General features: G+C 54.4%; 1 protein-coding gene across 1 annotated transcript in view; it reads left to right on the forward strand.

The window, feature by feature from the left end:
- Positions 1–12,666: 12,666 nt before the first annotated feature.
- LOC130026615 (polypeptide N-acetylgalactosaminyltransferase 12-like) overlaps positions 12,667–24,807 on the forward strand; it is a 123,897-nt gene continuing 111,756 nt past the window's right edge. Inside the window, exons 1-8 of the mRNA XM_056117452.1 lie at positions 12,667–12,689; positions 12,938–13,107; positions 14,158–14,338; positions 15,928–16,113; positions 18,829–18,946; positions 20,923–21,099; positions 22,248–22,379; positions 23,928–24,041. Of these exons, the coding sequence (XP_055973427.1) occupies positions 12,667–12,689; positions 12,938–13,107; positions 14,158–14,338; positions 15,928–16,113; positions 18,829–18,946; positions 20,923–21,099; positions 22,248–22,379; positions 23,928–24,041 (1,101 nt within the window). The remainder of the gene's footprint in view (positions 12,690–12,937; positions 13,108–14,157; positions 14,339–15,927; positions 16,114–18,828; positions 18,947–20,922; positions 21,100–22,247; positions 22,380–23,927; positions 24,042–24,807) is intronic.

The raw sequence follows: 24,807 nt of genomic DNA on the forward strand, positions 1-24,807 counted from the left end.
GTGCGGGCGAGATACTCTCGGTAGCTTGCCGGACTCTCAGAGAGGGGCGGAGGAATCGAACTCGGGTCGGCCATGTTGGCTGCGTGCAAGGCAAAAGACTTGAAATTGCTCCTGCAACAGGTGGGTCCAAGGTGCTGTCCCCTCAGCCAGGCTCCCCCTGGATGGCACCCACCCCAGCAGAAAGACAGTGTGTTATCAGTGGAGCAGGATGGGGCCGTGGATGGAACATGTTTCTAGTGTCCCCGAGTCTGTACGGAGCTGATCCCTGATAATAGCGCCCCACTTCTTTGTGGACCATCATGTTCCGTTATACAAGTCCCACTGCCACCATCACAGCACGGTCAGACCCCATGTAATAGAGAACCAGGCCTTGACTCCTCTTTGCTCCTGCACGCCTGGACCTGGTGGGACAGCCTTGGCTGAGTGACACTCTACTGGTGACAAGAAGTGTGTCCAGATTCATGTGTCAGACCAGATGGCAAAGCCTCAGAAGGCAGAGCCATCCTGTTCCAGTCATTTGCAGGAATTTGGTCAGCCATGCCCCTTCCTGCCAGTCACATTTCTACTGGGAGTCACCCTCCTGGTAAGGCTGGCCAGGGCAGGCACAGGCAGCTCCTGGTTTACCCCTCGGTGCCCAGTTCATAGCCCTGCCCCTCTACCTGCACCATGGACCTGGGGCCGCCCATTCACTCTCACGGTTCTGCACACCTCACACATGTCCTGCACACCCTCTCGCAGCCTCTACTGGGGCTCTGGGCTTAGCTCCCCGTGTCCGGCCTCTGGGTCCCTGGGCTCTGGAAACACCAAGTCTAGGTTTGCCTTGAGGTTTGGGGAGCTGGGAGAGTGTGGGGATCAGCAGCTTGACCCCTCTCACCCCTTGCCGGTGGGAGAGCTGTTCTCCCATTGAATGACTCTCTTGGGAGTTTTTCCTCTTAGGATCTTACAGAGTCTCACCCAGACACAGGTGGCACCCAAGAGTTTGCCGGAAGCATCCCAGTGTATTCCACGTGTGCAGGCTCTATCCAGCTACCCCCAAACGGGCATTAGCAGGTCACAGCATAATTATGTAGGTTGTTTACAGGCTACCTCGATTCTGTGGTAACAACTTTCATCTAACATACAGTGGTGCCTAGTGCTCTCAGGTGCTCCCACAGCGGTGAATCCAGTTTCTAAGCTCCAGAGTTCGAGCGTTCCCGTGAGCCTCTTACATCCCTGCTCGGGCAAACTGCTCTCCCTTACTGTCTTGCTCGGTGAGAGATTTAAGAAGCCCATCCAGGCCAGACAGAGGGAAGGAGACAGATAAAGCTAAGGAAATAGAAGTAGCTTACTGGGGGCCCTCCTGGGCGGACCTCAGGTGAGGCAGTGGTACACCCGTGCCCTGGGTTAGACCAAAGGGGCTTTTAAGTTGTCTTGGTCTGGTCCTAGTCATCTGTTCGTGAGTCAATGGTGAGGAACCTGGAATGCAGCCTGGTGGCTTCCTGTCACCAGGTGGGCGATAAGTCTTTCTTCCTCACCTGGGACAAGGTGATCTCTGACTCCAGGAATGTGGCTGTCCACTCAGCCGGTTGCCATTTGGTTTTGGTCACCATTTTGTCAGAGCAAACCTCACATTTGTTTCTTGTCAAATTTAGTCATTCCCGCCACTGGCCAAGCAATTGAAAGCGGAGATAGACAAATGGGACTATCTTAAACTAAGAAACTTCTGCACCTCAAAAGAAACAGTGACCAAAATACAAAGACAGCCTACAGAATGGGAAAGGATATTTGCCAAATACGCATCCGATAAGGGGTTGATTTATCAAGGATATACAAAGTACTGGTTGAACTCCACAAGAAGAAAACATCCAACCCCATTTAAAAAAATGGGCAGATTAAATGAATAGAAACTTTCACAAAGAAGAAATCCAAATGGCTAAACGGCACATGAGAAAATACTCCACATCATTAATCATCAGGGAGATGCAGATCAAAACCACAATGAGATATCATTTCACACCACAAAGCCTGGCCCATATCCACAAGAATAAAAGCAACCGGTGCTGGCACGGATGTGGCGAGAAAGGGACCCTCCTTCACTGCTGTTGGGAATGCCGACTGGTTCAGCCCTTTTGGAAAACAGTATGGACGATTCTCAAAAAATTAGAAATTGAGTTTCCATTTGACCCAGCAATACCACTCCTGGGAATATATCCCAGAGAGGCAATAAAGTATAGTCGAAATGACATCTGCACTTGTTTGTTCACTGCAGCACTCTACAATAGCCAGAAACTGGAAGAAACCTGAGTGCCCAGGAACAGATGACTGGTTAAAGAAACTTTGGTACATCTACACAATGGAGTACTATGTAGCTGTTAGAAAAGATGAAGTCATGAAATTTACATACAAGTGGTACTACATGAAAAGTATCACGCTAAGTGAAATGAGTCAGAAAGAGAGGGATAGACATAGAAAGATTGCATTCATCTGGGGAACATAAAGCAACAAAATAGTAGACTAACACCCAAGATTGGCCAAGATTAGTACCAGGAATTTTACTCCATGGCTTGGAGGCCAGCCACACATGCTAGGGGGAAAGGGAGCTCAGATAGAGAAGGGAACACCAAATAAAGGGTGTTGGGAGGATCCTCCCAGGATGAGAGAAGCAGGCTAAAAGTAGATAGACCGAACATGATTGTCACCCATTGCCTTTTTTGCAAACCACAACACCCAATAAGAGAGAGAGAACCAAAGGGAATGCCCTGCCACAGAGGCAGGGTGGGATGTGGGGGATGAGGGGTAGGGGGAATACTGGGATCCGTGTTGGTGGGAAATGGGAACTGGTGGAGGGATGGGTATTTGATCATTGTATAATTGAAACCCAAACACAAAAGTTTGTAAGTTTACAACTGTACCTCAGGATGCCTCTCTAATAAAAATAAAAAAAAATTAAAAATATAAATTACACACACACACACACACACACACAAGAAACAGTGATGAGGGGTACAGGCAGTTACTGGCTGTTAGAAGTTAGGGGGAGTGGTCAGCTCTTTTAGCCCAGATTCTGTTTTGAACACGTGCTCCCTTCATATCTTACTGAGTAAGTTTCTTTCAAGAAAACTATCTTGCAGGATTAAAGAGGTAGTCCAGAGGGTAGGGCATTTGCCCTGTGGACCAGCCAATCCAGATGTGACCCAGGGCACCCCATATGATCCCGAAACCCCACCAGGAGTCGTCCCTGAGTACAGAGCCAGGAGTAAGGCCTGAGCAACACTGGGTATGTCCCTCCAAAAATCTCCAAGTATGCGAAAAAGAGGAGGGGGAAGATGGGAGGGACGGTTCTTATTGCAGTGGGACGCGCTGGAGAATTTGGGAATTTCACATGCACCATTGTAAACTGGTATTCCTTTCGGGATGCAATGTAGAAAAATCAACGGTAAGTTAAAATTTTAATTTTGAAAAAGATACAAGAGGTCGGCAGATAGTAGAGCGGGAAGGGCACTTGGGCTCTCTGACTTCAATCTCTGGCATCCCATAGAGTCCCTTGAGCATGGCTGGGACTGATCCCTGCTGTGATTCCAAAACCAAATAAGCAAACAAACAAGGAAATGTAATATATCAAAAGCTAGAACAGGTGGTGAGGTGTCTGCTTTGCATATTTCTATCCTGGGTTGATTCCTGGCACCTCCTATGGATCCTTGAGCAACATTAAGGGTGATCCCTGAACACAGGACAGGAGACAGGGTCCCCAGTCAAGGGAGGTCTCATCTTTTAGGCCACTGGAGCAATACCATGGGGGCCTGCACAGGGGACAGATTGCCCAAGTGCTGTCAGCCTTGGGCCTGGCAGTCGGTACTTGACCTCCACATCCCTGGACCCAGAGCAGGATGCCCTGGCTGCCTGTCCTCACTCCCAGCCTTGCGCCCACAGGTGGGACAGCAGGACAAACAGGTGAGTGTCTGCGGCAGCAACAGGACTGGGATCTCGGCCTCCCGCAGTAGGACATGGCCTCTGACCAGTGTCGGTCTCTGAGAATGAGCAGGAGGAGGAGCAGGTGCTACTGCAGAGCCAACTCCAGATCAGCTGCAAGGGGAGTGAATCAGGACAAGGTGGATATGGAGAAATGACAGAAGGTGCTGGGGGAGACCCACTGTGAGGGTAGGAGCCCGCCTGGGGTGGTGGGAGGAAGGACCGGCCAGGACGCCACTCACTATAATGTATCAAAATCTAGAAGAGGCTAGAGGGGTTGTGGGGGTGCGGACTGGCCCTCACTGCACAGAGAGGGTCCTAGTAGCGGGGAGGCTGCTGGGTCGAGGTAGGGGTAGGCCCCATCTCTAAGGCCTTGGGAGAAAGGCCCCCAGGGGAATGTGCAGGGCACAGGTTACCCGATGTGCTGTTTTCCTTGGGCCTGTGTGTGAGTGTCTGGGCCCTGAATGTTGTGGCTGGGATTTGGACAGCCTTTGACCTTTTTCATGACATAGATGTGCATGCAAGACCAGAAGGTGCAGTGCCTGCAGCTTGGAATGCTTCTGCTGGTACCAAAAGCAGCACACAGCGGCAACCCCACACCTTGATGTCCCACTCACCTGGGCTCCAAGGTTGAGCAGGTGCTGAGGCACAAGCAGATCATGGACCAGCTGCAACAGGTGCTAACAAGGCAGCAGGCCCTGATGGAGGCCACCTTCAGGGAGCTGAGGGAAACCCAGGTGAGGGGGTGGGCAGGGGCTCAGGGACAGGAAGGCACATCCGGTCCTAGACCTGCCTACTCACCAGGTGCCTTCATATTTAGGGGATCCTCAGTCCTGAAATCAGGAGCAACTGAGCCCCAGGCCTTGCTGGAATCCCAAGGGTACCCTGAAGAGGGTGAGTGGTGGGGTCAGTCTCCAGGAGGGAGAAGTGCCTGTTGGGGATCTGGAGGTGGGGCTATATGGGAGGTGGAGCCATGCGGGACCCCTGAGATGCCTCCACCTTCCTTGCTTGGCTGAGACCCTGGAGTGCCCCACATTCAATCCAGTGTCGAAGAACACGGAGTTGGAGGTGAACATAGTGGAGGTTTGTGAGACCATGACCTCTATGGAACTCGAGGTGATGGTCATGAAGGACAGGCTGGTGGCGTGTGAGAAGACTAAGCATCTGAGACTAAGGTCTGGCATCCAGACCCGGGGAGCGGGATCATGGATTGTGTGAAGAACCCAGAGAGGCCCTCCTGTTCCTGTCTGTGAGGAACAGGAGGCCGCAGACCTCAGATCCGGATCCTGTAATGACCTGCCCCCAAATAACCAGAATCTATTTCGTCCACTCGAGTTCTGCTGGACAACTTGTTCACCATTAATCCACTTTTTCTACCCTGATGATGTACCCTGTGTTCTTCAATTCCAACTAATCTAGCCCTGATCCAGTTGTTCCCACTCTCCTCCTTCCTCCCTCCTCCACACTCTTCCACTTTCCCTCAGCACTAGACCCTAGGGATCAAGGGGGCAGAAAGGTCCCCCAACACTAGACCGCAGGGATCAGTGGGACAAAAATGTCTCCTACCTCTAGGCACCAGGGATGTTGGGAGCAGAAATTTAAACTGGGCCACACTCCAACCTCAGTCATGATAGCTTCAAAAGCCAAACAAGGGCTGAGGTCGAGCTCTCCCTCCCCAGTACACAGCCCCGTTTCTGCATATGGCAGCCCTGAAGCTAACGGGAGCTGGAAACATCGAGCAACCAGTTCTAGACACTCTTTGGGGGCTGTTTGGGCACTAATGAATTGAGGAGAGGAGAGAGGAAGGAGGCATGCTGGATCACTCTCTGACAGTCACTGTCCTATTTCCAAGCCTGTTTCAATAAATGGATCCATCCCAGGCCGTGTGGGTATGTGTATTGGGCGAGGTGGGTCCTGTCGGCAGTTGGCAGTTGCTTCTAGATTGTGGGTGGCCCTTGACATGAGATTCACCATGTCTAGAGCCTGTCACCTGCATGCCCCTGTAAAGGGTCAAACAGAATTCTTACTCACCTGTAATTCCGTCTTTTACCTACCTTGTCAAAATCATATTCATCTACCCCAATCTTGTCTTTCTTCCCTCTTCCTTCCCGCCCTTCTCCTCTCCCCCTCCTCCTTCCTGCCCCCTCCCTTCTCCCCTCCTCTGCCCCTTCCCATTGAGGAATGGGGCTATGGGACTATGAGGCTCTGCGGCTACACAAAGCAATTGCAGACGTGCCCCCATGGCAGGGATACTGCGTACTAGGAGTGGCGAGATGACCCAAACAGAACAACATTGAGACTCGTACTCTGCATGTAAAAAAGTTACACAGCCTCCAAGGAGGCTCAGATAGAGCAGAGAGCACCAAATAAAGGGTGTTGGGAGGATCCTCCCAGGGTGGGACAAGCATGCTGAAAGTAGACTATAGACCAAGCATGATTGCCACTCAGTGCCTCTCTTGCAAACCACAGCACCCAAAAGGAGAAAGAGAACAAGGGGGAATGCCCTTCCACAGAGGCAGGGTGGGGAGGGGGGATGGGGGGGTGGGAGGGATGCTGGGACCCGTGGTGGTGGAGGATGGGCGCTGGTGGAGGGATGGTTACTTGATCGTTGTGTGACTGAATACCAAGCAGAAAAATTTGTAAGTCTATAACTGTACCTCATGGTGTTTCACTAATAAAAAAATTTAAAAAAATACTTGGATAAAAAAAGTTACACAGCCGCCAACACATCCATATATGCAGAAATAAACTCAAAACATGAAATAAAAACCCAATCAAAAAATAAATCCAAAGAAATAATTTTCAATTTTTAATATGAATTATAGAGATCGTGGGGTCTCACCATGTTTCGCGCTTGTCCCTATCCCTCCCCGAGCGCGCCCCTCTTAGCCTTTCCAGAGGGTTCAGGGCTTCTTTCTTATGGTCTTTATCCGGATGCCACTCAGCTTGGAAACTGCTCCTGAACTGTTCAGTGGTTCTGAGCAAGAGCTTTAATCCACTGCTTCTTGCAAGTCAGAGGATGTGGTCCCATCCGATAGGCAGAAAGGCTGGGGTCGCGAACGTTAGAGTGGGTTTTCACACCAAAATCTAGAGTCGCAAAAGTTAGACGTGGATTTTCACATAATCCCAGGGACTGTGCCATCTGGGCAATTGGTAGCCACTGGGGCCCTTTGTTAGTCATCAGTGTCACCCCTGAATGGGGACCTGGAGGTAGATAGTTTGTTTACCTCTGTGGCACAGCGAGAGATCAGAGCCCCCTGCCTCAGAGACAGGTATGCCCAGACCTCTGCCAATGGCCCTACCCTGGGTCAGGGCACCTAGAACCTGGTGCCCTTTCTCAGGCACTAAGAGGATCAACCTCTTTGCCTCTGGGCCCTACTGCTGATTAGAAAGGGTTTTTTGGGGTTATTTTTCTTTTTTTCACTTCTAAATGCTCATTCTTCCAGGAGGTCTGGTGCCAGCCTCAACCAAGAGCTGGAGCAGAGCCTCTGAGGCTCTCTTTCAGTCCTCTTGGCTTCTGACACTAGGACCGAATCATCTACAGACTGCAGGATGGTGCATTCCAGGGCTCCAACAAGGATTTCCTTAAGTCCAGAGCCAGGGTCTTCCTGAAGAAGGTGGCCAAGTTTTTGAATCCTTGGGCAATGGGTCCACAGTAACTGAGGTTTCCTCCTGTCTCTGGATCCTTTGGCCCAAAGGCAAACGGAGGTCTGCTTCCTGGAACAATTTGCAAAGGGAGAAACACATCTTTTGAGGTTCAAGCCTGTCAATCATTGGGCACTAGAGGAAAACAGACTCAAGAGAGTGGAAGGGCTGGGTACCACAAGGTGACCAGCAGGACCGACCACACTGACTCGGCGCAGGTCATGACTTCTCAACTGAGGCCAATGGGTTGCTCCCAGTTGAGCTGCATCCCACCACTATTCCTGCCTCCCACACCTGCGCAGTATTTTTCCCTATCCCTAGCCACACCTCACGGTCTACCTGACATTGTCGCTGTCTCTGGAGGCTCACTCCTAGCATGAGTTTACCAGCAGAGGGGCATGATACTGCCATTAGAGGGTGCCTGGAGAGGGTATTTTCCAAAGTGGGAATACACAGTGTCAAGGTGGACATTTATTTGTGCTTCTAGCTCTGTCGGGAGATCGAACGCCAATAAGATACTAAAGTGGGGAACAGGGAGAACCTTGTTTTCCATATGGAACCCCCAGCATCTGCTGAGACCATGGATTCTCGGGCCCAGCAAAAGCAGGGAAGGGATGCACCTCCGATACCTTCATCGAGCTCTGCTTCCTATGTTGCCCTGTCTTGGAGGTCATGGGGCGACCGTTTCCACGAGGCTTTTCTTAGGAGTGTAGGTACCAAGTTACCCTGCCTTCCCTGCCTGCCTGGGGACTCCCTGTGACTCTGTCAGACTGTCCAAGTGGTCCTGGTGTCAGTAGACATTTCTGGAAGCTACCCAACTTTGAATGTCTGCCACTCCCATTCACAGAGGGTCACAGCTTGTCTGCTGTCATATAGGCACTTTGTTCTCTCCTGCAGTTTGGCATGGCCCTCTGGGCCAATGATCTGGGGCCTGCCTTCTGCCCCTTCCCATCCTCCACCCCTGACTCCTGCTCCTGCTCCGGCTCCCCTCTTTCTCCCTGCCCCTTGTCTGCCCTGCCAGTTCTCGCCTCCTCTAGACCAAGGGCACACTGGAGGTGCTGGGGTCTGGCCTTAACCTCTCCACTGGGGTAGTGCTGTCTCCACTGGAGGTGCTGGGGCCTGGCCTTAACAACTCTATTGGGGTAGTGCTGTCTCCACTGGACGAGTGGCAGTGCCACCCAGCCTCCATGCTCTCTGCCAAATCCTCCTGTGCACCAGGTGCCACTGCTTGGGTGTTGCTCTTTTTCCTTTTGGTCTTGTCTTGCTTTCTCCCCTGCTTGGTAGTGAGTTTTGTTGTTTCACAAATGAGAATTGCAGCACTAATATAATCTTGAGTTTTCAACGACTATGAACACATACGTACTTTGCCAAAATTTCTGCCTAAAGCTAACTAAAAACCAAGCAGCAGGGACTGGAGTGATAGCACAGTGAGTAGGGTGTTTGCCTTGCACGGGGCTGACCTGGATTTGATTCCCAGAATCCCATATGGTTTCCTGAGTACCACCAGGAGTAATTCCTGAGTGCATGAGCCAGGAGTAACCCCTGTGCATCGCTGGGTGTGACCCATAAAGGAAAAAAAAAAAGCACATTTTGGCAAGTGGGAGAACATGATGAGATAATAGTGCTAATGGAATGAACAGCTCCAAAGTCTGAACACCGCACAAGGCGAGAGATCAGTTTTACAGCAGATCTGATGGGCGATGGGGTATTACAGAGCAGCTGACCGGAGAGTATGGAACAAGAAATGACCAAGCTTTCTTGGTGCAGATAAGGATCTGGAGCATATGAATAACGTAGGAAAATTTGGGGGATTTTCCCAGGTTTCTAAGTTGAACAGTGTGACAGACCACCTCTGGAACATCCCGGGTGATTTCCGTGGCTGTCTCGTCTCTCCCAGACCCTGTGCCTCATGGCAGCTCCTGCTCTCCAGGATAGCCTGTCTGAAGTTAGCCTGCAGGAAATGTGGGCAGAGGTCCCTTCTCCTCTTCAGCAGGGCTCAGGAGATCCTAGTATCAGGACTTGAACAGGGCTGGGCTGCATCAAGGCAAGCACCTTAAACCCTGCAATATCCCTGGGGCCCATTCTTGAAAAGTCTGAAAGTGCTTGGGAGTGGAAGCTTCGGGTTCCACGGGGGTATCTCCCTGGGCACTGTGCCGGACAGATGGGGGAGTGGGGCATCTTTAAGGGAGCCCAACTCTACAGGAAGGAGATTTAGGTGGGAAGCAGCTGAATGAAAAGTACTGCTTGGAGCAGGGTATTAGTACAGCAGGTAAAGTGATAGTCTTGCACACTGCTGATGTTGGATCAATGGGCCCCCCTAGGTCCACTAGGTATGGTCCCTGAACTAAGTCAGGAGTAAAGCCTGGGTGTGGTGCCAGCACCCAAAGAAAAGTGCTGCAAGCAGACAGGGCCGGCCTTTTCCCAGTGCCCTAAGGAAGGATTGCTCAAGTTCTTAGAGGCCATAAGAGGGATTTCCCTGCTAGTGGGAAGGGGTGAGGGAGGGAAAGGGGGTGACAGCACTGGCCCTCCACTTGTGACTCTGCCTGAGCAGTGACAGTCCACTTGGACATTCCACAGTGGCCTGACTCAGGCCAGGACTTGGCTGCTGCTTTGACACAAAAGTGTCCTGAAAATGTGTGTCAGGGTCCTCAGGAGGGAGAAGCCCCCAATGGGGGTCAGGAGGCAGGACACCCGGGGGGTCGGAACCAGGCTGACTCTGCCCCCGAGCCCTCCACCTCCCTTGGTTGGCTGAGAGCCTGGGGCTGCCCCGCAGTCTATCCAGTTTCAGTCAATCTAAGGACACTGAAGTGGAGGCAAACACAGTGGAGATCATAAAGCCTGAGGAGCTGGAGGTGGTAACAGTCAAGAAGGACAAGCTGGTAGTGTGGGCAAGACTGTGCATCTGGAGGCAGAAATCTCCCCCAACACTGGGCACCGGGGATGTGGGGGGCAGAAATGTCCCCCAATAATAGACACTAGTGGTCTGGGAGGCAAAAACAGGCCCCAAGCAGTAGGCACCAGTGACATGGGGTGCAGAGGTTTCCCCTAACAATAGACAGCAGGGTTCCGAGGACAGAACTGTTCACAATTACTCGGCACCAGGGATGAGCAGAGCTGAAATTTCCTCCAGAAAATAACACTAGGGATGTTGGGGAAAATTGTTTTCCAATACTAGACACAAGAGCTCTGGGGGGAGAAATGTCCCACAACAGAGAACAGAGCTCAGATAGGAGACATGTCCTCCAACACTACACAATTAGAAGTCCCCAGAGCAGAAAGTAGAAATAGTCCAAAGAGTAGCAATAAGAAATGAACACCTCCCCACCCCCTACCTTAGACTATATTCCAGGAGAGAGGAGTGGAGAATGCCTCCTCACCCCTGCTTTCCCACCTAAATGTTCAGATATTTCCGGTTTGTGCGCTGTCCTTGCATGGTCCAGGGCATTTTCCACTTTTTTGAGTTAAAATTCTGTCCAGAAGGCCAGAGAGAAATCTCAGGAGACTCAGTACAGGCTTGGGATGCATGAGGTCAAGAACGTTCCCTGGCACCACAGAGTCTCCTGATCACAAAGGCTGGAGCAAATAGAGATCCCCACTAACCCCAAACCTCTCAGGTATGTACACAGGCCATGAGGGTCAATGAAGCAATACTTGGAAGGATCTCAGTGCTTAGAGGAAACACTCATTCAGAGCATCCGATTTTCAAAACAGCACTTGGGTACAACCATCTACCCCTACTTGACCCAGGGAAAACGAGGCCACACTCAAACCTTTGGTTCATGGGCTACAGACCAAGCAAAAGTCTGAGCCGAGAGCTCCCCGTTCTCCTGTGCACTTTTTCTATTCTGGGAAAGGAAGTCCTGAAAAGGATGGAGGCTGGAACAGTCAGCAACTGAGTTCTAGGCACTACCTGGGACAGTTTAGGGGATCATTAATTGGTGGCAGAGGAGAGAGAGGGGAGAGGGCTGAATCAGTCTCCCTGACAGCCACTGTCCTGTTTCCAAGATTGTTTCTACAAATAGATGCATTCCAGCCTGTGTGGGTGTGTGGCATTGGGTGGGGCGGGTCCTGCCAGGGAACGACTCATGCTTCTTGATGAAGCATGAGCTGTCCTGTGGGGGTCTCCCCATGGATCAGAACCTGACATGACATGCCCATGGTGCCTGTTGCGTCTACACCCCCGCTGCAGTGTCCACCGGGAAGAGCCCCCACCTTGCCCCCAATGCTTCGTGGGTGCCAGGCCCCCTAGTGGCCAGATCATGCCTCAGGTAAAGGACCTGCAAACCTCCAGGTATTTCCCAAACCTCTCAAGGACTGGATGGACTTTCTCTGCCCAGAGCCTCACCCCAGTGTGGAACCCTTCACTGCCCACAGGCTCCCCAGACAGCACAAGCCCACAGTGACCCTGTGCCCCACCATCAGAGATGGATTTGATTCTCAGCCAGGCATACGTGTTCCCGAACCTCCTCTCCCCACAAGGCTGCCCCGTGGTGTCCACCAGTGTCCCTATCATTCTTGTGCCCCAGCCCCAAGCCTCGCATGAGTCAAACGTGTCTGTGAGGAGACTTGGGGCGTGGGAGGAGGGGATGAGTGGAGGGTACATGAGTTTGTGGTATGCAGGAACGGGAGACGGTCGGAGGGAACGGACACCCCAGACAGGTGTTCTCCACACAGGGATTTTTCCAAGTGGTTCTGGAAGGAGGGCAGGGAGAGTGCCAGGCAGAGGAGGAGAGAGCTGAGTAGAAGCTGGGCAGTGGGGTTGAAGTGGGAGTGGACAGAGGTGAAACCTGCACAGCCTGAGGATGGAACCGTCTTCCTGTCTTTGGAGCCTGCCTAGGTTTTGGGTGGCAAAACTGTGAACGTTGCTGCCCAGCTTAAATACACAACCTCAGAGCAGGGAGAGAGCTCAGGGTCAGGGGACCGTGTGAAAAGACCCAAGTGCCTCCTTGGACACTGCCTGCCTCCTGGGCACCATCAAGTTTGGCTCTGGGGGATCCCATCCCGGCCCAGGGATGGCCCTGTAGCATTGGATCTGAGCCAGGTTCATCATTGGGCCATCTGTCCCTGGAGGCCATGTCAACAGTACGACTTCGTGGGTGACCCAGCCTGCCCTTACCAGAGTGACTTCAGGCTTTTTGGGTGTCGTTGTACAACCTTTCTTGGGAGCTACCGAGGCTTCCAGGAGGCTCCAGGGCAAAGCATTTCTAGAAGATGCGACCAAATTCTATGGCAGGTCTCAACCATGACTGACGTTCCCTTCAGAGGTCCTTCGAAGCACCGTGCCAGGCCTGGGATGCCCCGGTGCAGGGTGTTCCCCGTCCCTGAGGCTGTGTTGCTTCTGCAGGTGCAGAGAGCAGAAGTACAATTATGAAAGTCTGCCAACGACGTCCGTGATCATCGCGTTTTATAACGAAGCTTGGTCAACCCTAATTCGCAACGTTTACTGTGTCCTTGAGACGTCCCCAGACATCCTGCTGGAGGAGGTCATCCTGGTGGATGACTACAGCGATAGAGGTGCCCGGCCTCCCCTCTTCCCTCCCCTGGCCTCCCCTCCCCCCACCCCGCCCTCCCTTGACCCCCATCCTCCCCTCCCCTGCTCTTGCCTCTGAGCTCTGTCTGGTTCTCGCTGTGGACGGGTTCTGATTGAAGGCTGTGCTGGGCTGTTCTCTGTGAGGCTCTAGATAACAGTGATTTACAGGAGATAACAGGGAACGTCTCCCTGCAGTTGGGGTATGGCTGTAGAGGGCATGTGTGGGAGCAGGTGTGGGGGACAGGTGTGGGGGATAGGTATGGGCTATAGGCATGGGGAAACAGGTGTAGAGGGCAGGTGTTGGGGGGTGGGTGTGAGAGAGAGGTCTTGGGGACAGAGGTGGGGGAGAGGTGTTGGGGGCCAACTGTGAGGGAGGGTGTGAGGGCAGGTGTTGAGGCAGGTGTGGGGGCCAGGGGTGGGGACAGGGGTGAACACTCGCCTTCTTTGGGGTGCTGTGCTCCCTGGCCTTCCCCAGCCTTGCCCCTCCCCCCTCTCTCTCACTCCCACCTGTACTGAAGGGTGTCCAGGGGACTCGGGCAGCACCTAGTAGGGGGTCTCACCTCCCACCCTGCAGAAGAACAGTCACCTGGCCACACCTGGCTGCAGGGGGCGCTCAGGACTGTAGTCTCGCTTGTTTGTTCTGGGGGCCGCTGGGCGGTTCTCCGGGCTTGCTCCTGGCACTGTGCTCAGGGCTCACTCCTGGTGTGCTCAGAGGACCAGGTGGGGCGTTGGGATCACACATCTTAACCTGGGGGACTGATGTCTTTTGGGTGGTGGCCATGTACTCGGCTGGAAATCGTGGAGAGAGTATTCGGGGTCATTCAGCGTTGCCCATGACAGAGTGCAGGGCAGGTGAGCGTGAGGCGATGCCGATAGAGCCAGCTGGCACCAAGCCCTGACAGTCCTGAGACCTGGGCGTCTGGGTCCAAGGGGGGCACGTGGGAACGTTGCTGGTGGTTCTAGAGTTCTCCATCCCAGCCTTCCCTTGCCCGGGCAGGGCGGGAGTGAGCCGGCTGCCCCATTCTCCTCCCCAGAGCACCTGAAGGAGCGCCTGGAAGCCCACCTGCCCAAGGTGCACCTAATCCGCGCCACCAAGAGGGAGGGCCTGGTGTGCGCCCGGTTGCCCGGGGCTTCGGGGGCCAAGGGCGACATCCTCACCTTCCTGGACTGCCACTGCGAGTGCCACGAGGGCTGGCTGGAGCCGCTGCTGCAGAGGTGCGTTGGCGGTGCCCAGTGGGAACACGGGAGACCCAGCTCCGTGGGCCTCGGGCTCGGCCTGGGTGCCCCGTCCCCCAGTCTCAGGCCACGGCTCCATCCCTGGTCACATGATCAGGGACCCTGGTCTGGGAGCCTTCGAGGGCATTAGGCGCTGCTGTACCCACGGCTTACTTGTGCAGGGGAGTTGCTTTTACTGCTGCTGGTCAGGTGCCTGAGTCGAAAAGTGCTGCCTTGGGCAGAGAGGCCAAGAACAGAATGGTGTGGATCTTATCAGATCACAGCCCTAGGCAGCACATTTTGGTCGTCTTTCCTTCATGCTGGGCTGACTTTCCCAGGTCATCCAGTACCTGTGTTGCCTGGGGCTCCTCAAGCCTGAAGGGACCCACAGAAATGGTGATTCACAGTAATTTCTCTTATGTATTTATTTATTATTTATTTTTTGCTTTTTTGGGTCGCACCCGGCAATGCACAGGGAGTCACTCCTGGCTCATGCACTCAGGAATTATTCCTGGTGGTGCTCAGGGTATTATATGGGATTCTGGGAATCAAACCCGGGTCAGCTGCGTGGAAGACAAATGCCCTACCCACTGTGTTATGGCTCCAGCCCCTGCATTTTATTTTGGGGGGGGGATTTGTGTGTGTGAAGGGGCTTACCCGTGAGTGCTCAGGGCTTACTCTTGGCTCTGCTCAGGGATCACTCCTGGTGGTGTTCAGGGGACCACATGGGGTGCCGGGGATTGAACCAGGGCAGCCACCTGTCGGGCAGGCACCTTCCCTGGGGTCCTGTGTCTCTGGCCCCCACCTTCCTTAGCATCACTAGGAAACCATGAGCAGAATCATGGACAGGAAGCAGATGGCCCTCGCCTGGGTTATTTTTTATCTTCTTACCCCTGTAGTCTTAAACCAAGCTTTTAAGTATCATTCTTTGAAAGGGTTTTAAATGCAGGGGGGAGGGGAACCACTCCAGGCTGCCCTTCCCCCAGACCCACCTTACTCCCTCCACTTCCTCCCTCCTGATGCTGCATCACTATTGTCAGCTACCCCCAGATTCCTCCGGGTGGGCTGTGCCCCCATATGGCGTGGACAAGGATGCGGGGGGAGGGGTTCAGGGTCTGCGCAGCTGGCCTCTGGAGCACACGCACCCACTGTCTCCTCTCCCAGGCGTGGGTGTCCATCATCTGGCCCCCAGCCTCACCCTGCTGCTCTCTGCCCTCCCCATCTCTGTCCTCACCCACTCTGGCTCCCTTCATGGCTTCTTTCTCTTCCTCAGCTTCAAAGAGGGTCCCGGCAGCTGGACTCCCAGGGGCCCAGGCCAGTGCCAGGGGCTGAGAGCAGAGCCATCATCGTGTCTCGCTCTCCCTCTGAATCCCAGGCTGGAGGGTGGCATTGGGGACTGATGCCATGCAGGGTCCAGAAGCAGGGGACCTGAGGGCACACACTGGCCCTGAGTGGAGTGGGAGCGAGCACGGCTTGGATGGGGGGGCTGTTCCTGGTCACCCCGGTCCTGGCCACATCTGGGTGGTGTGCGTATGTGTGCGTGTGTGTGCGTGTGTGTGCGTGTGTGTGTGTGTGTGTGGTCACTGCAGGATCGGGGAGGAGGAGACGGCGGTGGTGTGCCCCGTGATCGACGTTATTGACTGGAACACTTTTGAGTACCTGGGCAACTCCGGAGAGCCTCAGATCGGTGGCTTTGACTGGCGGCTGGTGTTCACGTGGCACGTGGTCCCTGAGCGGGAGCGGAAGCGGATGCGGTCCCCCATTGATGTCATCAGGTCAGGACTGGCTGGGAGCGTAACACCCCCCCCCCCCAACAACTGCAGCAGACGCCCGGGAGGAGGGCAGGGATGCTTCGCTGGGGCCCCACCTGGTTTTGTTCTAAAGCATCTGCTGATTATTTTTTTACTCTACACCCACCCCGCTCTAAGTGTGGGGTTCATATTCATTGGCCTATTTTGTTTATTTAAAAACAAAGGTGAGGGGGCTGGAGAGAGAGTTCAGTGGGTAGGGCGCTTGCCTTGCAGGAGTTTGCCCTGGGTTCGATCCCCCAGGCACCCTGTTATGGTTTCCCGAGCACCGCCAGGAGTGATTCCTGAGTGCAGAGCCAGAAGTTGCCCCCGAGCATTGCCGGGTGTGGTCCCAAAGCCAAAGCCAAAACAAGATAAATAAAAATAGGTTGAAGTATGTATCCTAAAATGTACTGCTCTGACCGTTCTTAAATATATAACTTGGGAGACTCAAGCGCGCTTTTCCCTCGACCTCGCAGAATCTCTCCAACCGTCAGGCGGTGTGTGTCAACCCCAGCCCCTAACGGCTCCATGGCCTCTAACACACCCCCACAAAAACTTTCCCCCTTCCAGACGCCTCACGCGAATGAGGCCACCACGCTTTGTCCCTTCGCGTTTGCCTTCTTGCCGGTCCCGAGATGTTTGCCTTGGGAACCCATAATTCTGCCTTGTGTCAACGTGGCCGGTTTTGTTGGCCCCTTCACCTCCGGTGGGTGTGTCCGCCGTCCAGGAGTTGTGTGCCATGCCCCGGGGAGGACTGATATCACAGGTGCCCTGCCCCCTGGACTGGTGCCAGTCTCCAGGGCCCGAGGTGGCTGGCTGCCACTTCCGGCTGTCCAAGTGGGCGTGGGGTTCTGGGTCAGGTGGCGACTCCATGGTGACGACTCTGAGCACTTAGTGGCAGGCCTCTGTGGGACTGACGCCAGTTAGGGGATGGGTGAGGGCGCAGGGTGAGGGCGGCCGAGAGCCAGCGTTGGTCAGTGGGTGAGCCTGGGTCTGAGCCCGGCTGCTCGCGTTCTGTTTCATTTGTTTGGCTTAGTTTTCGGGCCACACTTGCTGAGGCTCGGGGTTACTCCTGGCTCTGCACTCAGGAATTACTCCTGGTGCCTCGTGGTGAGGGAGCTGGTGGGCACAGGATGGGGTGCAGGGACCAGGCATGTGTTAGGAGGCTCTGCAGACTTCCCCGTCAGAAATGCGGGCGAAGGAGAAGACGGAGGCTGAGACTGGGGGGTGGGGGGACCTCAGGGGCGGTGGGGGGATTTGGAGAAGCTGATTGACATCTGGGAAAAAGGACGGATTGAGGGTGACACCCGGATTGCTGGAGTGGCCACTGGGGGGCCGCTGGCATTGCCCCTCACACAGCAGATTTAGAGACTGAGGCAGAGGAGGAGGGATCATGTGTCAGGTCACAGATGCAGCCTGTGATGTCGAGACATACTCCCTCCCCCCCAACTCCCTCCTCCAGTGCACACATATGAAGACATTTGCACAAACCCACACACATGCACACATGCAGCAGCTTCATGGTCAGTTGCCTGCCCCTCCCACAATCTCATCTCAGTTTTTTTTAAATGTAGGAGTACTGCTATTTATTCAGCCACTGATTAGCTGATTGAATTGTGCATGAACTCCACACATCATCTCAGCTTTCTTGCATGTTTCAGTCACCATGTTCCCTAATCTTATACCCTAAAGCCATGTGAATGTGCTCTCATGCTGGCACCCCTCCCTCCATCCCTTTTCCCTCCTTCCCTCCCCCACTCCTTCCTTCCTTCCTTCCTTCCTTCCTTCCTTCCTTCCTTCCCTCCCTCCCTCCCTCACTCCCTCCCTTTTTTCTTATCCTCCCTCCCTCCCTCCTTCCTTCCTTCCTTCCTTCCTTCCTTCCTTCCTTCCTTCCTCCGTCTCTCTCTCCCTCCCTCCTTCTCTCCCTCCCTCCTTCTCTCCCTCCCTCCTTCTCTCCCTCCCTTTTCTCTCTCTTCTCTCCCTTCCTTGGTCTTCCCTCCCTCCTGTTCTTCCATCCCCCACCAAGGAGTCCCACTGACCTTTCCCGTGTACTCTGAGCCTGCAGTGCTGGGAGGGCCCCCCAGTGCCACCACAGGGACCCGGCTGCCACCAGTTTCCCACACCCACATCTGCACTCTGGGGTGCTTCCCTTCCAGCTTTCGACCTGAGCCACCTCTGGGGGCCGGGGAAGATGCCATGCCTGCTCAGTGGGGTTGGGGGAATCGAGGGCTTCAGGAAAATGTGCTAGAATCATCTTTCTTGGCCTCCAGCAGACCCCAGCTGCATCTGTGAGTGCCTGGGCTCTGCTGTGAGACCACCACCAACGCCCACCCCGCCACCCTCCCAGCCATGTGCTCTCTCCGCCCTCTCTCCGGGTCCATCTGCAGCTGCCGGGGTCCTCTCATGCTTAGACTTTGCCCATGCTGAGGCCTTCCCAGCACCGTTCATTCCTCTGTACTGGACACGCCCCGGGCCTGTACCCTCTCCGCCCTGGAAACAGCTGTCCCTGCCCTTGACCCCTCGAGAGCACATGCATCACACCAGTTCTGTGATTATTTGGAGGGGTCTGGGAGCTTCCCCAGCTAGGACTCCCAGCAGAGCCCCCCCACCACCAGTGCTCCCAGACTGATGAAGGCAGATCAGGCCTGGGTAAGGGTTCCTGCGGCTGGCACTGAGACGCAGGTGTTGCAACTCTTCCAGGTCCCCGACAATGGCTGGTGGGCTGTTTGCTGTGAGTAAGAAATATTTTCAGTATCTGGGGTCTTATGATACAGGAATGGAAGTTTGGGGCGGAGAAAACCTCGAATTCTCCTTTTGGGTCTGTCTCTCTTTCTGTAGCCGTGCTTGTCTGTCTCTCTCTCTCTTTCTCTCTCTCTCTCTCTCTCTCTCTCTCTCTCTCTCTCTCTCTCTCTCTCTCTCTCTCTCTCTCCATGCCTCTGTCTCTCTGGATTTCATGAAAACCTGTTGGACTTTCCCCCGCCTTGGCCTTTTGTCCAGTGTCCTGAGAGTGGACACGTGGACAGCCTATATATGTGCTTCTCTCATCTGACCTTCTCACAGAACGTGCTTTTAACTAGAAAAGCAGGAGGCAGGGAAGGAACCTCCTAGGTCCCCTGATTCTTTTCTTTCCCTCTGCTGCCCTGGGCCGAGGTTGGCCCCAGACACAGCATCCTGCCTCCTGGTCCACCTTTGGTCGCCGGGCTTGCCGAGCTCTTTAGGAAGTCGCCTCTGTATGTAGATAGCAGGGTGACATTCAGAGTTTGACACCGAGAAGAATTCTCTGGAGAGCTTGTTAAAGGGGTCAGGTTCAGTGGCTGGACGTGCAGGCAGGAGCAAGAGTCACATTCTAAACGAGTGAACCCCCTGAGGCCGCCCTCTGCCCTCAGAATCCCCGAGTGACAGTTCTGTGAGAACCCCCGCCATTTCCGTGGGATTCCCAATGAACTTGTGTCTGGCATATTACATTTCAACACCATATGCCATTGGTCATGCTTTTTGATGATGTTAAAATTTTCTGTTTAATTTTTTTTTTTGGCTTTTTGGATCACACCCTGCGATGCTCAGGAGTTCCTCCTGTCTCTGTGCTCAGAAATTACTCCTGGCGGTGCTTGGGGGACCATATGGGATGCTGGGAATCAAACTTGGGTCAGCCTCGTGCAAGGCAAACGCCCTACCCACTGTGCTATCGCTCCAGCCCCTCTGTTTAATTTTTGTGAGAATTTTTTCATCTTTTCTGCTTGCTTGTTTTGTTTTGGGGCCACACACAGTGGGGCTCAGGGGATACACCGGGCTCTACCCTCAGAGATGACTCCTGTCTGTGCTCGAGGGACCCTATGGGATGTCGGGGATTGAACCTGGGTTGGCCCCATGCCAGGCAGTATGCTCTACTCGCTGTACTAGTGTTCTGGCCCCTGGAATTTTTTTTTAAGTAACAGAACATCCCAGCTTTGCATAAAGAGTGAACCAAATAGAAATTTTATCTTCCACGCAGGGCTTTCCTTCTCCCATCGTAAGGTACTGTCCTTTTGGGTCTTATTTTTCAAAAAAAATTTTCTTTTTGAATTTGGTTGAAACCCAAACTCAGGGCTCACTCCTGGCGGTGCTCAGGGGACCGTCGGAGCTGCCAGAAACTGAACCTGGGTCAGGTACATGCAAGGCAGGTGCCCAACCCCATTGTACTGTGTCTCCAGCCCTTCAGCTGCTTTTCTGGATGGTTCATCCTGGGGGCCAGTGGTGGGGTGTGGTGGTTCACACCCCTCTGCCCTTGCATGAGTCTACCTCGTTGGGTTTTGAGGTGTGCTTTTAATGGTCTTTCTGCCTCTCCTCCAGGTGCCAGGCTGCTCTTCCTGTGTCTGGCAGTTCCTCTTTCTCCCTTCCCAACTTCTCTCCTTCCTAGCTGCTTTCCTCTCTTCTCTGGCTAGGAGATCAGGTAATCCGCCCGTGTGGACTGTCACCCACCCACGAGCTCCTGGCCGGGCCCACTCTGGGCCCTGTGAGCCCCACGCATGAACAAACAGTGCATGGGCTTGTGGTCTTGGTTCTGGTGGCTAGACCTTGGGCCGCTCCCTTGTTCTTTGGCTGCGCTCTGGAGCCCGTGTGTGCATGGGGGTGGGTGAGGCAGGGATGGGCGGTGGGGTGAGGAGTGGGGTGGAGGGGGCCGCCTGTTTCATGCCCTGGAGGGTGCGGTCTCGGCAGTGTCTCTTTGGGTGATGCTTGGTGCCCGGCCTCTGTACTCAAGGGACAGCCGTGCTGATGGACCCGCTCCCCTCACCCAGCCACTCCTCTGCCCTGCAGATCTGGCAGTGCGGCGGGACCCTGGAAACGCACCCCTGCTCACACGTCGGCCACGTCTTCCCCAAGCAAGCTCCCTACTCACGCAAAAAGGCTCTGGCCAACAGTGTCCGCGCTGCCGAAGTGTGGCTGGATGAGTTCAAGGAGCTCTTCTACCACCGCAACCCCCACGCACGCCTGGTGAGCTCCTCCCACCCGCCCCGTCTGCCTTCACCCCTGCAGGCCTCCTCAGAACCAACCCCCCCTTCCTCCTCCCTCCTCCCTCTACCCTCCGTGCCCGCACATCCACTTCCGGAGGGAGAAGCTGCGGTGGGCCTTGGTGAGGCCAGTGGGGGACTACTTGATTCCTCCATGGTTGTGATGACCCTCTGCTGATGTCTCTTGATGCCCACCCGGCCTTGAGAATCACAGCCAGCAGCTCATGCTGCCCACCCCAGGTTGGGGGACCCTGAGCTTGTTGCTTCTAGGAAAATCAGGGCTGGGTTTCAGCTACCTCCAGCCACTGCATGATCTTCAGATCGTGGGTATTTCTGTCGTGGAGGGGAGGTCAGGCCCCATGCCATGGTCGCCAGGGCCTCTTCCTGGCTCTGCACTCAGGGATCATGCCTGGTGATTTTTTTTCTGGGAACCAAATGAGGTGGCAGGGACCAGGGCAGGGTGGCTACCTGCCAGGCAAGCGCCCTGCCCTTTGCACGAGCTCTCTGGTTCCTGTTTACTTATGACCCCCACCTGGAGGTGCTTGGGTTCTACCCTTGACTCAGTGCTGGGGGTTCCCTGCCGTGCCGGGACTCGGACCTGGGCCTCCTGTATGTGCTCTTGACCATTGAGCTATCTCTTCAACACAGAGTATGTATGTGTGTGTGAGTGTGTGTGTGTGAGTGTGTGTGTGTGTGTGTGTGTGGTGCCGGGGATGGGTCATGCATATGTGCGCTATCTCATCTCATCCCAGCCCCGTCTCTTGGCTTTGCATGCGTGTCTACCTCAGCCAGCCTTCCTCAATCTGTCCCATTGAAGAAGTGCTGTGTGTCCAGGGATGCCCACAGGGCTGGGGTTTGGGGCTCCCATCATGTCCTAGGCGCTTCATGACCATCGAGGTGCACTGGGTCTCCCCAGGCTGGAGCTGGGCAACGGGGAACCCTGTGTGTGTGTGCGCGCGCATGTGTGTGTGTGTGGGGGGGTGGTACCCCGGCTGCCACAGCTCTCTCCCTAGGCACCCACCCACACCTGCACAGCTAGGGCTTGGGGGCATCGTCACGCCCCAGGACTGGGGTGGGGTGGAGTGGGGGACTGTGGAGGACCTTCAGGCTGACCGCATGGACCCCCCTCAGGAGTTCTTTGGCGACGTGACCGAGAGGCGGCAGCTCCGTGAGAAGCTCAAGTGTAAGGACTTCAGGTGGTTCCTGGAGAACGTGTATCCTGAGCTGCACATGCCCGAGGACCGGCCCGGCTGCTTCGGGATGGTGAGAGGGCTGCGCCCGGGGGGGCTGCCGGCAGGGTCCCCACCCCCTGCATGAGGCAGGTCCTCGATGGGGTCCCTTGGGCTCCCCAGCCCCGGCCCTCTCCCCGGATCTTCCCCTCCCCCGGCTGGGTTTGGCTCTCAGCTCGCTCACGTGGGAGCATGTGAACGAGAGTCAGGTTCTGCCTGTGATTTTGTGCATGAGGAGACTGAGGCTTGCCTGGACTCTCCACACCACCTCTACCCATCACATCACTTCACACTCGAGTCTCAGTGTCTGGGCCAGTTAGTCATTCCCACCGCAGGGGTCCTTGGGGACCAGTGGGGGGGTACAGGAGGATGGGGCAGGAAAAGGAGAGTCACTTCTGTTGTTCACCAAAAGAAAGAGAAAAGAAATCTTTGGGGGGGGGGCAGAGAGATAGTCCCGGGGTTAAGTTTAAGCTTTGCCCTCTGTGTGGCCAACCCTAGTTTGATCCCCGGTGCCAGACGTGGTCCCCTGAACACCGTCAGGAGTGGCCGTTGAGTACCTCGAAGTATGGCCTAAACACCCGTTCCGCTCCCCCCCAAGCCCCTGCACACAAATGGGAAGTATTTGGGCTGTGGGGGTTGGGGTTGGGCTTCACCCGGTGGTGCTCAGTGGTGACTCATGATGGTTCTGGCATCAGACTGGGGCTTGGTTGCCTGCCTGGCAAGTGCCCTCACCCCCCAGACCCTCTCCGGCCCCAGTGCCATTCACTCTGGAGAGAAATCACGCCAAGGTAGAGACTCCCCTCTCCTGGGCTGCACGGCTGGGCGACGCTGCTTCCCCCATTCTGGAAGCCCTTTGGTCAGCACCCAGCGGGCTCTGAACACGTTTGAATCCTTGGCCACTGTGAAGTGTCCAGGTCTCCCGAGGTGCCGAGAGGATCAGGAGGCCGTCGTGGGCTGCCTGCCCCAGGGAGTGTGTCACTCTTGCTCGCCCTGCCTCTGTCTCCTGCATCCCCACCCCACCCCGTCCCACTGCATTTCTCTTTTGTCCAAGCGCAGCCCTGGAGGGGATGATGGGGCATGATGCTCTTCAGGCCTTTGCACGTGACCAAACTGGGCACTATCCCCAGCACCCCATAGGATTCCCCACCAAGCACCACCAGGTGTGATCTCTGAGCACAGAGCCAGAAGTAAGCCCTGAGCATTGCTAGATGTGATACTCCCCTCCTTCAATCCCCCCCAAAAAATCCAAAATGAATAAATTAAGGAAGCTCTTATTTATTTATTTGTTTACTTTTGGTGTGGGGTCCATGCCTTGCGGTGCTCAGGGATTTACTCCTGGCTCTGTGCTCAGGGATCACTCTTGGCGGTGCTCAGGAGGTCCTGTGGGTTGCTGGGGTTTGTCCATGTGCAAGGCCAGCCATCTGACCTTCTGTACTATCGCTCAGGTCCCAGAAGCTCTTACTTTTGGGCCTGGCTCTTGTGCCGGGCCCTCCTCACTCGCTGTTTCTCCTCCCACAGCATCCTGGGTTGACTCAGTTGTGTGTAAACCTGAATTGGAAACTCCCCTTATGTTTCTTGGTAGCTCCAGAATAAAGGATTGCAAGGACTCTGCTTTGACTATAATCCTCCTGATGAAAACCAGATTGTGGGGCACCAGGTCATTTTGTACACCTGTCATGGCCTGGGCCAGAACCAGGTAGGTGACGCTTCTCTCTGGAAAAAGGCAGCAGGGGCCCCTGGATTCAAGGTCTTGGGAGCCTCTTAAAGAGGGAAATTGGGGAAAATCTATGTGTGTTGTTGTTTTTTAATTTTTTTTTATTGAATCACTGTGGTATACAGTTACAGGGCTTTCATGATTGAGTTTCAGTCATACAATGATCAGACACCCATCCCTCCACCAGTGCTCATTTTCCACCACCAATGTTCCCAGTGTCCCTCCTGCCACCCCCATCCCCTGCCTCTACGGCAGACAATTTCTTTCTTACTCTCTCTCTACTTTTGGGCATTATGGTTTGCAATACAGATACTGAGAGGCCATTATGTTTGGTCCTTTATCTACTTTCAGCACCTCTATGTGTGTTTTTTAAAAAGTGAATATTTGACCTCTTCAATTTGTAAAGGTAATAGAGACTCATTGTAAAATATTTGAGAACTAGAAAGTGAAGCAAGTGTGCCCGAGAGGACCTGGAGAAACCGCCTTAGGATGAAGGTGAGTTTCTTGTCCCTCTTTCCTCTATGCACAGACTCTGGATTCTGTGTTTTAACTTAATCACTTAATCACTTAACTTCCCGTTAGTCGTCGATTTGCTCGAGCGGGCGCCAGTAACGTCTCCATTTGTCCCTGTCGCGTGCTAGTGTAGCCCAATGGCATCTGTTCGCTCCAGGAACATGAAGGGCTTCAAACCGATTGTTCATGATCTTGACGAAGAAGTCTGACCATCTGGTAGGTGGGCGGCCACGCG

This window comes from Sorex fumeus, unplaced genomic scaffold, assembly GCF_029834395.1.
Source record: "Sorex fumeus unplaced genomic scaffold, SorFum_2.1 ptg000034l, whole genome shotgun sequence".
Classification (NCBI taxonomy): domain Eukaryota; kingdom Metazoa; phylum Chordata; class Mammalia; order Eulipotyphla; family Soricidae; genus Sorex; species Sorex fumeus.